Source organism: Chiloscyllium punctatum, chromosome 8 (genome assembly GCF_047496795.1).
Source record: "Chiloscyllium punctatum isolate Juve2018m chromosome 8, sChiPun1.3, whole genome shotgun sequence".
NCBI classification, from domain to species: domain Eukaryota; kingdom Metazoa; phylum Chordata; class Chondrichthyes; order Orectolobiformes; family Hemiscylliidae; genus Chiloscyllium; species Chiloscyllium punctatum.
Window position 1 is genome coordinate 24,553,933 of NC_092746.1, and position 11,563 is coordinate 24,565,495.

The window sequence follows — 11,563 nt, forward strand, 5'->3', positions numbered from 1 at the left end:
TTTTTAATAGAGATAGAGGTTGACATTCTTAAATATATGACTTCTTTATCATAGAATCCCTACGGTGTGGATCAGGTCATTCAGCCCATTGAGTCCACACTGACATTCTAAAGAGCATCCCATCCAGACCCAGGCCCCTATATTTCCCATGGCCAATCCACGTAAACAGTGCATCTTTGGACTATTGGGAGGAAACCGGAGTACTCGGAGGAAAACTGTGCAAACACGAGGAGAACGTGCAAACTCCACACAGTCGCCTGAGGGTGGAATGGAACCCATGTCCCAAGCACTATGAGGCAGCAGTGTTAACCACTGTGTTACTGTGCCAACTTCTCTCATCACTTGTCTGATTGAATATCATTTTAACTGCAGTTCCAAGAATCAAGCCATGTAGCTTACCCATACCTAGTGCCATTCCATCTTCGAACCATGTCTAAGGCCATGCCACTCTTCTCTAACACCCAGTATAATATTGTTCAATCTGGGGCATCACAGGCTGGAAAACTTTCAAACAGTTCAAAATGTAAGCTTTTATTGAGCAACAGGAAAATCAAAGAGAAACAAACAAAAATGTTGTATTTGCTTTTGAGAACAAACAGAAGTTTGAGCAACAAAAAAAAATTACAGTCAGTGGATGGTCACTGCACCCAACTCCCATCTGTTGGAAGCAGATTAATCAAGCCCTTTCTGGATTATTGTGCCTGTTGCTCCTCTGTCATGCAAAAAGTGATGTTCCTGATGCTCAATATTTTCATCTTCCTACTCGGAAGATTGCTGCCACTCTGCCAGCTCTTTAGCGTTCCCACTTTGGTTGCTGTAGTTCTACAGGACTCAACATGCAAGGATTATACTGGACACTCTGTACAGTGCAGAAACAGCCCATTGGCCCATCGAGTCTACACTGACACTCTAAAGAGCATCCCACCCAGATCCAGGCCCCTTTCCTGTCCCTATATTTCCCATGGCCAATCCACCTAAACGGCACATCTTTGGACAATGGGAGGAAACCAGCGTACTCGAAGGAAACCCAGGCATACTTGGGGAGAATGTGCAAACTCCACACCGACAGTTGCCCGAGGTTGGAATGGAACCCAGTCCCAGGCACAGTGAGGCAGCTCCTCACAACTAATCCACACATCAAAGCTTTACCTTTAGGAGGCTAATTGTCTGAGTCAGGAGGCTGAGTAATGGGGTTATCTGCCCTAGATAGAGGGAAGCAGTAACAAGAGATACTAAGATATAGGTATCATGTCAGCTCCCAGCTTATCTGGTGCAGACTTCTAGGATGTGATGCTAGTGATCACTGTGGACACGTACATTGATGGAATGGATCCTTTTTCTGTCAGGCAAAAGTGAGGACTGCAGATCAGAGTTGAGAATGTAGTGCTGGAAAAACACAGTAGGTCAGGAAGCATCCAAGGAACAGGGTTATCAACATTTCGGGCAAAAGCCCTTCATCAGGATTTTTTCTTAAAATAACACAGATTCTGACCCATGATCATGACACCATTTGGCTGAAGCCTGTGCAGTGTGTTTGCTGCATCAGCTGCTGGCACATGCTGGAGCCGTGAGATTGATGTAGCACACTGCCGTACAACAGCGTGTCCACCCCCTTGACTGATCAGTACTGACATTCATGACACACTAGCTCCTTTTATGACTGGACTAAAAGGCAATGCAAAGCAGGACATAAGTACAGTGAACAGTGAGCCTGTATGTTTGGAATAAGGTGGAAAAGTGCAGAAAAGCAGCAGAGCTTCTGTGGGCATCCAAGTAGATGAGGTGAGTAGATGCTAAGAAAACACATGAAGAGCCCAGAGGTGCTCCATGCTCTGATGCATGGGATATGTGCCTGTCCCTTGGTGGAAAGCAACCTGGCAGCAGAATTACAATGAAAGGAATCAGTGCACTGCTACGTGCAATGTTAAAAGTAGAGGACTTATCATGAGTGAATCAGAGATGTGCCACCATGATGAGATTGGCACATGTCTGATGCCAATCCACACGCTTAGTGGCTGAAGTTCAGGGACCACTGCTTGAGATGTTGTGGACTATATGCAGGCCTGCAGGATCTAGAGCCATCAAATAGCTATTCTGACTTTCGTGTCAGGATTTATTGCTGTCTAGTTTCTCTCCACACTCTACAAATTCAGATAAATAAGGCAAGAATACGAAATAACGTGATATTATTCATGCAAATAGACCTCTCGCCACTCACTAGTGAGAGTCTTATCACGCCATTCAAACCTTAGGTAGAAAACAGGACTCTCTCCCTTGACATCAAAAATCTCATTTTCCTATACCCAACGGATTCAGCATTGCCCATGTCGTTCAGGGGTCAGGAGAATTCATCTCTTCATAAAATGAGGCCTCATTGATGCTATACACACACGTATGCACACACTCATACACCAGACACAATCACTCACACGCCATACACACACTCAGGCATTCTCACACCAGACACACTCAGTCACTCACACGCTCTCACATATTTATGGCAGAGGAAAGCAGAGGTAACATTTTGGCTCCAGTGACCCTTCTTCAGAACTGATTGTATCTAGGCAAAGATTATATATGTGTATATATTATGTATGTACAATGAGGAGGGTGGAGGAGTAAACATTAGGTGGAGATGGAGCCAAGATAAAGAGAGAGAGAAACAAAATTAGACGGACAATGAATGGGTAAAGGTCAGCGTGGGAGAATCAAGAGCTGATGATGGGACCATTAATCTTACCCATTCATTTTTCTGACCGTCAGTTGCTGCACTACTGCCGGGCACTGAGCTCCCTATGGAGTGTGCAGCCAATCAGCAATCTGTTCAAAACGTCAGGGAGAGGAACGGGTAGCATAATGTTTGTGTACTGCCTACCACACCTTGACTGGACAAAGGGTAATCATGTATCATAATCCTGTACCACGAACTGATCTTATTGAACTTCAGCCCATTGGATTTTGTGTGCTAATATTTGTCATTGATTGGAATAAAGCTTCCCCATTGTTGTTCTCACATAATTTAAATTCTTTTGTTATGACTGATTTATGTCCAAATTGAATTAAATTGACATTTGTTTTCACTGTCTTTAGTAATGGTGGGTTTTCATTATTCTTGTGTAGATCGGCCTGGCCTTACCAGCATAGATAAGGTGGAAAGAATCCAGGAATCCTTCCTTCTTGCATTTGAACACTACATTAATTATCGCAAGCACAATGTGGCTCACTTTTGGCCAAAACTACTGATGAAGGTGACAGACCTGCGAATGATTGGAGCCTGCCACGCAAGCCGCTTTCTTCACATGAAGGTGGAATGTCCAACAGAACTTTTTCCACCATTATTCCTGGAAGTTTTTGAAGATTAGGAGTTGAACTTTGAACGGATGCACTACCCTAATATCTGTGAACTGCATTAGCACTACTGAGCAGTGATTCATGGGATTTCACAGAGTACCTTTTCCAGATATGGTGAGAAACATTCCATTAATGCGGGTACTAGTGATTTTGTGAACGTAGCTTTTTGTACACATTTCTTGTGTTATCTTGTGGACTAATGTTGTTCATGTTTATTTTCAAATAAGATAATATGGTAGAATATTGCTTTGTGGTAAGGAACTCCAATCTCCAGGTGTCATATGAATTTTCTTTTGCATGGGTCTTTAATGGAAATAGTATGACAAAATCTGCTGCAGCTATAGCTGTCAACTAGCTAGCATTGTATAAGATTAAACTCTTTTAATTCAATAAGGAAACTGCAGAGCTACACCATGTTCTGGAACCAAAATGCCAGCATGAACACAATAACTGAGAGACTTCCTACCTCTCCACTCACCGAGATCTGAGTTGCCTTTTGACCATTATTCATTGATCATTTAAGTACTCAGTCTGGGTAACATTGATGCAGTTGGAATGTACAGTGTCAATGCAATGAATATAAATAAACAAATGAAGGCTCATCAGCTTTTCACTACACTACACTAACAGGATGAACAAAATAGAGGACTAAATAACACAATAATTTCCGCCTTCTCCTTCAGGCTGCCAATTTCAAAATGTAAATGGATGTAAAATTAAACTTTGTGCAACAAATCTCACTCCTCAAAGTATCAGCCAGAGATTTCAAATAGAAAAGGCCAGTTTTGCTCTTAGAAGCACTCGCCTCAGATTGGAATTGAGGATTGTGAGCAAAGACTTTTCACAGCTCTGTCCTGGCTTTGGCTGTGCTGCACTGACACTGACATTGAAAACCAGCATTCTTTGATCAAAGTAAATGGTAAAGCCCAGCCTTCAATATTCAACTGTCATCAAATCTGGAGCTGAGAGGAGAAGGAGTAACTTTCTTACTGCTTAAAGTTTATAAAATCATTGGTGGTACACACACATTTAAGCTGTTGATTTGGAACTCTTTGTATTAGGGTCATGCTTGATCTTACTACACATGAACTTCCCAACTCCAGGGAAAAACAGACACTCAGAAATAATTATTTTATTTAGCTCTTTACATTTGCTCATTACCATACGTTATCTCCCATAGCTTGATAGAGCTCATATTTACTTGGTGCTAATCCATTTGCAGGTAGAGCTTTAATGCCTGCTGCAAAATGGTGCTATAACGTCTGAAGCTTTATCTCTTCAAACTGTGGGAATAAATATTAGCATTAAAAATGTTAATATACATGCCTTGATGCTGAAATCCTTACTGTGCCATTTGGTTGTATTCCTGATTAGCAGTAACGCATCCTTGCAACTATTCCAGTCCTGGTTAATATTGCTGATGAAAACTGCAGGACTGCAAACCCTGAAAATGTAGGCATTTACCTGCTGCAGTTTTCCCTGTGTTGTACCAATAATAATTTCACACCCTAACCAGTTATCTTTGCCATTTTAGGTGCACCTTTGTTGAGCTAATAGGATTATGTTGATAGAAAATTAAAGTTCCATGCATAATTGTTTTAAAAGACCAAAGCCAGACCTTTGAAACAACTGGTAGGTCCTGGCATGACTAAACCAAAGGTTTTTATGTTCGATTGATTTTTTTTTTCTTTGGCCACGTATAATTGCACTTCTACCTGGAATGCACTACATAGCAAGAAACAGCAGCAAATTTCCCATGGAAACCATTTACCAAGAGGAGAGGAGATAAGAATGGGGATGCAGGGGTGTTCAATGGCAGAGGGAAAGATTAGACAAAAAGCTTTGGGGCAGAGAGAATGCATTCAACCAGGGGAGTAAGGTAGGTGATTAAATATTGTTTTAGAGGAAGAAATTCTCACATAACTTTAAATAAATTGGCCTTCTAAACGGACTATGGTTGATAAGTTACATATACTTTGGCATTCTTAGTAAAGTAACAGATAAGTTATCCAAATGCCCACTAGTCACGACTTAGCTGAACACACAGGCTAAGAATATTGAATGCACAGACAATCAGGATTAAAAAGAAACTGTGTAGAAAGCCAGAATTCTATTTTTGATAAGTGAAGCAAATTAATTATTAATTAATAACAGAATGATATGCCTAAGGAAAAAAAGCCACTTTTGTTAAAATAAATCATACCAGGTGTATCATGTTTGCACAGTATTGATTACATTTATGATATTCCTTGGTATTTGAATAAAAGAACGACCACTTTAAAGAAACAAAGAAAAATACACGTTTTCGATCTTGCTGCAATCCTGTTTTAACAAGTATTTAAGTGCTGTGAAACTATAATAGTTTGTTTTTTTTTTCTCATTAGCTATAAAGTCCTCTGTGTGAGGGAGACAACATTGGCTAAGGTAGCAAGTAAGCCTAAAGTTGTACTGTAGGAAATATAATTGGTCTGAATTCTGGCATCAGCAACCATTAGAATGTTTTGAGTATTCCATAAATTTTGTTTCACTTTGCTGTTTGTATACAAACTGATATATTTCTGAATGTATATCTATTAGGGCTTATGTCACATAAAGTTAAAATATTCATATGGGACAGAAATGTTTTGGTGAAGCCATCTTTGCTTTAACTGCCTCTGAATTTAGTATATGCTTGTTGATCAGCTTGCGTTCTACTGCCTTGTCAACACCACAAAGTTATGTGGTCTTAAAGTAGTCTGTCTGGTCATTCTGAACTTACACCTTTTAAAATGTATTTCTTTCTGGTGCTTCATGAGAAAATTGTATTGTGAGATTCTTGATGCCAATGGCAACTAATATTGAATGTCCTTTGTAACAGAGGGAATGAGAAGCTGATGCAAAATGCTAAACATAATATTAATGTTTCATTACTCTATAACAATTGTATCAGAATTACAACCCAAAATTTTCTGGAATCTTCTCTGATAGGTTTAGGCTATCTAGAGTGCAACATCACCCCACCACTATTTTCATCCAAAAACTCTCCAAGATTGTTCTGGAACAGCAGATGGAGAATTGGGAAGATTGTAGCAAACTGTATTCTCTGTTCAGTTATGATTTGATTAATTCACTCAGTGGAAGACTTTGGAATATGTAGTCTATTTCACTCAAGAATGAGCGTATTATCCTTTGATTTTTTTGTAAGGATTATATCCAGTGCTTAATCTAAATAAGCTCCATATCCCTTTGTCTTCAGCCAAACCGTTAGAGATTCAAAAGGAGTGAATGAACTAAAAGGCTCAGAATTTTCACTTTCAAGTTTTTGGCAATGTACAACTAAGTTGACAGTACCTGAGCACATTGCATAACAGTTCATGAGATAATGAAAAACAGTTTGTTCTTACGTAGAATATTTAGGTAAATGATGTCAATCTGATAATTTAATACATTTCCCAAAAGCAAATGGAATGTCATTTTCTTTTAAAAATTAGTCAAGAAAGTGCCAAGAAATAGTGGTGTTTCAGTTTATTTTGTTCAAAACAATTTTCATGTGATATAGTATTTTAATTCTTGGGGACTAATGGTACAAAATAATGCAATCATATTTAAATCTTTACAGAAGTCTGTATTGGATCACCAAAAGATTGAGGCTAAAATAAAAGAAAGAACTTGCATTTATATAGCACCTTCTGAACCTCAGGCTCTCCCAAAGCACTTTATAAGGCAGACATTGTATGTTTGTTCTCTCCTCCTTGGGTATTAGTAATTGGTGGATGAATAATAATTATTTGCAGAAGCTTTGAATAAAAATCATTAATGTACAATCTATAATTTTCTTCAATTGGGTGGAATAAGATTTGTATGTAATAGTGCACTTCATGAGTAATGTGGTAAGGAGGTATATTGCTAATAGAATAACCTGCGATGCTAGCACTGTAGATTGTACTTGGACCATTCTAAAGCTTAACAGAGTTCGAGCTTCAGTGTTATGTTGTCCTGAATTCACAATTTTGGTTGATAACTTCCAACCACTAATTGTCAAACAATCCAACTTCAAATCTGTCTTGCAGCATTTGTCACTCATCTTGTGTTTATTTATATGCTGCATTACTTTCAGTCCGAATTTTTTTTTTCAGATTTCATTTTACACATATAGCAAATTATAAAACTGGCGCATAAGAACATAGCAATTCTAAAGAAATAATCCTTATTACATTTTTTCTAATCAAATAAATGTCTTTATGTTTGCCAGTGCATTTAGAGTAAGTCAAAAAGTTACTGTAAATTATACTTAGACCTCTCAACAGTTGCAGAATTTTGCTGGATTGTAAAGATGCTCCAGTTTAGCTCAAGCTAAACGTTGCATGCAATTTTGCCTCCAAAGTCTGTTCATTCTCAACAGGGCCTTAAAAATGGAGCTTCAGTTTAAAATAATGGGTGGGAGGGGAGGGAGGGGGGAGAGATTGGGAATTTTACTTTGGGCCATGTGTGCCCACTCCAGAAACCACCTCCCTTCTCAAGTCAATGCCTATTTTGCCTGTGAATTTGGCTTCTGGGGACTTTCGGGTGCAGAGGGAGCCTGGTTGTGAATATGGTGGTCAGACCTCACACCTATTTTGTGGTCCTGATACCCCATTCAGCAAAAGCAGGTAGAGCAGCCACTGTGCCAGTCCCACCTTTTTTTTCAAACGTATCATGTCCTAGCCAACATTCTTGCAAGAATATGCTACAGGCTGTCAAAAACAGGTGAACTTTTTGTTTTTGGATTCTCCTACTGTGGATCTAGGAGCAACAGGAATGTGATTGCAGATCCCCTGTAATACGGAAATGAAGCATTTGTTCTAATTTGGAACCAGTAAACCTTCTGGGCATATGTCAGGCTTGGAACTGACACAAAGTAAATTCCTGCCCTAAGCTATTTACATCTTGTGGGAGAAAGGGGAAAAAAATGTTAGTTTGAACTTCCACTTATGGATTTCATTAGTTGGTCATGGAGCAGTCTGATGTCTAGTCTGGCTTGAAATAAACACATGATAGTCAAAGGCATGCAAGGAAAACATTGGGGTCAACAGTAACTTTAAAACGGAATTCAGATTTTGAAATCTCAGTTGTAGAGGACAATTATTAAGCAATTTGCTATTTATTTTATATTGAGCCTATTTATAGTACACTATGCTTACCTGTGCATGATTGAATTCTAAAGTCATATGTATAAAATTAATATTGGCTGTACGGAGAACAAATATTGTAAGGAGACAGATGAGCAAATATCCTAATATACTTACTTTCTTTTGTTTTAAGTAATCAAGATTGTTTCCTTTCTGTATTTTCATGCCAGTTCATTGGGAATTGTGCTGGATTCAGTTTCCAATTAGTCTTAAACGAAATCCAATCCAAAAAGCTGAATTGATTATTTGATTAAACAAGAGAGCTTGATTTTTATAACATTGAAATGCAGATGAAAATCATTTTAGCCTTAATAAAGTCTATTAACAGGCTCATACTTTTATTTAGTCAAATAGTTGTATTTTACCATAGGTAATTCACTTCCCTTTTAACTATTGATTTTTCTGTCCTTGACTTTCTGGGACATGTGGATTTATTTTTTGCCTTTGGTACCATGCCCAAGTGGCCATGTGAGATTTGACAATGAATGTTAAAAGAAGATTCCCTTCTGAATGCTGAAATGAGAGGGAGGGCTTGGTATATATGGTCGTGGCAACATGCTGGGGGTGGCTGAAATTCTGAGGGTAGATTCAATAAATGTGAAGGAAGATGGCATGCTATCACAATCAAACACAGTCCTTGCAGAGATCCCTCTGCTAATATCTTGATCCTATCTTCAGTCACCCTGTTCCCTTTCCACTGTAACTTATCATGAACACACAAGTGCTACGCCACTTCTTTTACTTTATTTCTCACCATCCAAGGTGCTAGATGCTCCTTTCAAGTGAAAGTGATTGACCTGTAATTTTTTTCAATTTAGTATCCTGTGCTTGCTACATACTATGCAGTCTCCTCTGCAATGGGGATCCCAAAACGCAGATTTTCCAGCCACTTTGTCGGGGCAGCACAGTGGCTCAGTGGTTAGCGCTGATGCCTCACAGCGCCAGGGTCCCGGGTTTGATGCCAACTTCGGGCAACTGTGTGTGGAGTTTGCACATTCTCCCCGTGTCTGCGTGGGTTTCCTTCGGGTGCTCTGGTTTCCTCCCACAGTCCAAGGATGTGCAAGTTAGGTGGATTGGCCATGCTACATTTTCTGTAGTGTTCAAGGTTACATTAGCCATGGGAAATGCAGGGTTAAAGGGATAGGGTAGGAGGCTGGGTCTGGATGGGATGGTGTGGACTTATTGGACTGAATGAGCCTGTTTCCACACTGGGGCTCTATATAAGAAATCACCTCCATTCAGACCACAAGCATGACCCTATGCTTTTGGCCACCTCATTTAAAGAATGTATCCATCTCTGACCTTCCTGTCCTTGACCTTCTGCACTGTTCTACTGAAGCTCAGTATAGGCTTGAGAGCCAGCACCTCATCTTTCTATTTGGCACTTTACAACCATCCAGGCTGGACATTAAGTTCAAAATAACAGATCATGACCTGTGTCTGTTATTTTTCTCTTGCCTTCAGATTTTTTTTTTCAGACAGATAATGATGATGATTCTGATTTTTTTGTACACACCTTCTCTAAATCCATGTTTTGTTTCTTCATTTACCCTATTACCATCTTCCTTTGCCTTACACCAATACTCCGTTTTAATGTTTCCTGCTTTCAACCCAATCACAGGCCTCCCCTTTTGTATTTTCCTCACTCTGCCTTTCCTTACCTCTGGAGTTGCCTACAACCTGTTTCATCTCTTTTTGCATTGGAACAGGGAACAGTCAAATTCAACAGATTCAATGCTGCCATTCCCATATTTGCATCTCCTTTGTTAATTTTGACCCCATCTCTGCTGCTTAACCCCATAGGTACTAAGAACAGTTCTAGTATCCCTATTCACCAAAGGAATTCAATTAACTCAGCACGAGGCTGTCTATTTTTCACAGTTCAGGTGAAGTTTTCTCTTTAATAAAAGTCACTCACCCTTTGTTCTACATTAGTAAAATCTTTGAAACATTATTATGGGCAGGTAAGTTCTATGCAGTTATCCATAATAAGTGCTTGCAGTTGAGCATAATTGATACTGAAAATAGATTGAACACACGTGATGGTAGAGTTAAAGATTGTTAAGGAGGTGGTGCCGTCATAACCAGACCACAAGCAGGACTCTACACTTTTGGTAACCTGTCATTTTAAGACCCAGCAAAATAAGCTTCCTTTGATCCTTTATTCAAAGGTTTGAAAATTGTAATATGGTTTGTACCTGTAACACAGTAACAGATAAAAATTCAATCATTTTAACTAATAATACTTGAGATTGTGATCTTTTTCTTCATATCTTGATCACCCTAAGTGTTAACTCTTATTCACTTGGTTCCCCTGGAACTGTTGAATTCATATTATGAGGATTTATTTTTCAACAAGCTGAGTGTCTGGTGTATAGAAATCTGATCTGCACTCAAGTTGCCATAATGAATAGAAATCTTGAATAAATAAAGCTACTAACATTTGCTGATATTCAGGAAAAGATGTTAGAATCTTTATAAAGATGTTCCCGTTTACTTCTTTAAACCTCTGGAATCAAAATAATTTCTGACTGTGTTTAAAAAATTTCCAGTATAACTGGTGCAATTGTGTTTTGTTGTTTTGCTATTAAATGGCACATTACTGCTTATGGCTGGTAATTATTATGTAAGTGCTGATGACAGGGTATTTTCCTAATAAATTGTAGGATGAAATGCCAAACCCAGAAGTGACTATGGTGTAAATAAATAAGCTATGCTGAAGGTTGCTCATCAGCTCTTTGTTAATTATACAAATTTATATTGCACACTGTGAAGAAAGAGGTATATATGATGCAGTTACTTGCTGTCAACTAATATTTGGATAGTTGCTGTTGACAATCACATTGTATGCATTGTGTAATGTGTATCATATACATTTCAGCAATGGTGCAGAACAATATTTTATGTAATTGTGAATGCTGTATTTTAGTATAAATATTTTATGTAATAAAACAAATCTGAGGAAAAAAAAGGCCATAAAATAATTGTGAGCACAATACATTGTAGTTTTATATAAAACATTTAAATTTAAATTTCAAACATACATTACAATGCATTTGAGTGCT

General features: G+C 38.6%; 1 protein-coding gene across 1 annotated transcript in view; it reads left to right on the plus strand.

The window, feature by feature from the left end:
• The window catches only part of LOC140480413 (thyroid hormone receptor beta), a 35,160-nt gene extending 27,999 nt beyond the window's left edge, over nucleotides 1-7,161 (plus strand). Inside the window, exon 7 of the mRNA XM_072575252.1 lies at nucleotides 3,121-7,161. Within this exon, the coding sequence (XP_072431353.1) occupies nucleotides 3,121-3,362 (242 nt within the window). The 3' untranslated portion in view covers nucleotides 3,363-7,161. The remainder of the gene's footprint in view (nucleotides 1-3,120) is intronic.
• Nucleotides 7,162-11,563: the final 4,402 nt, after the last annotated feature.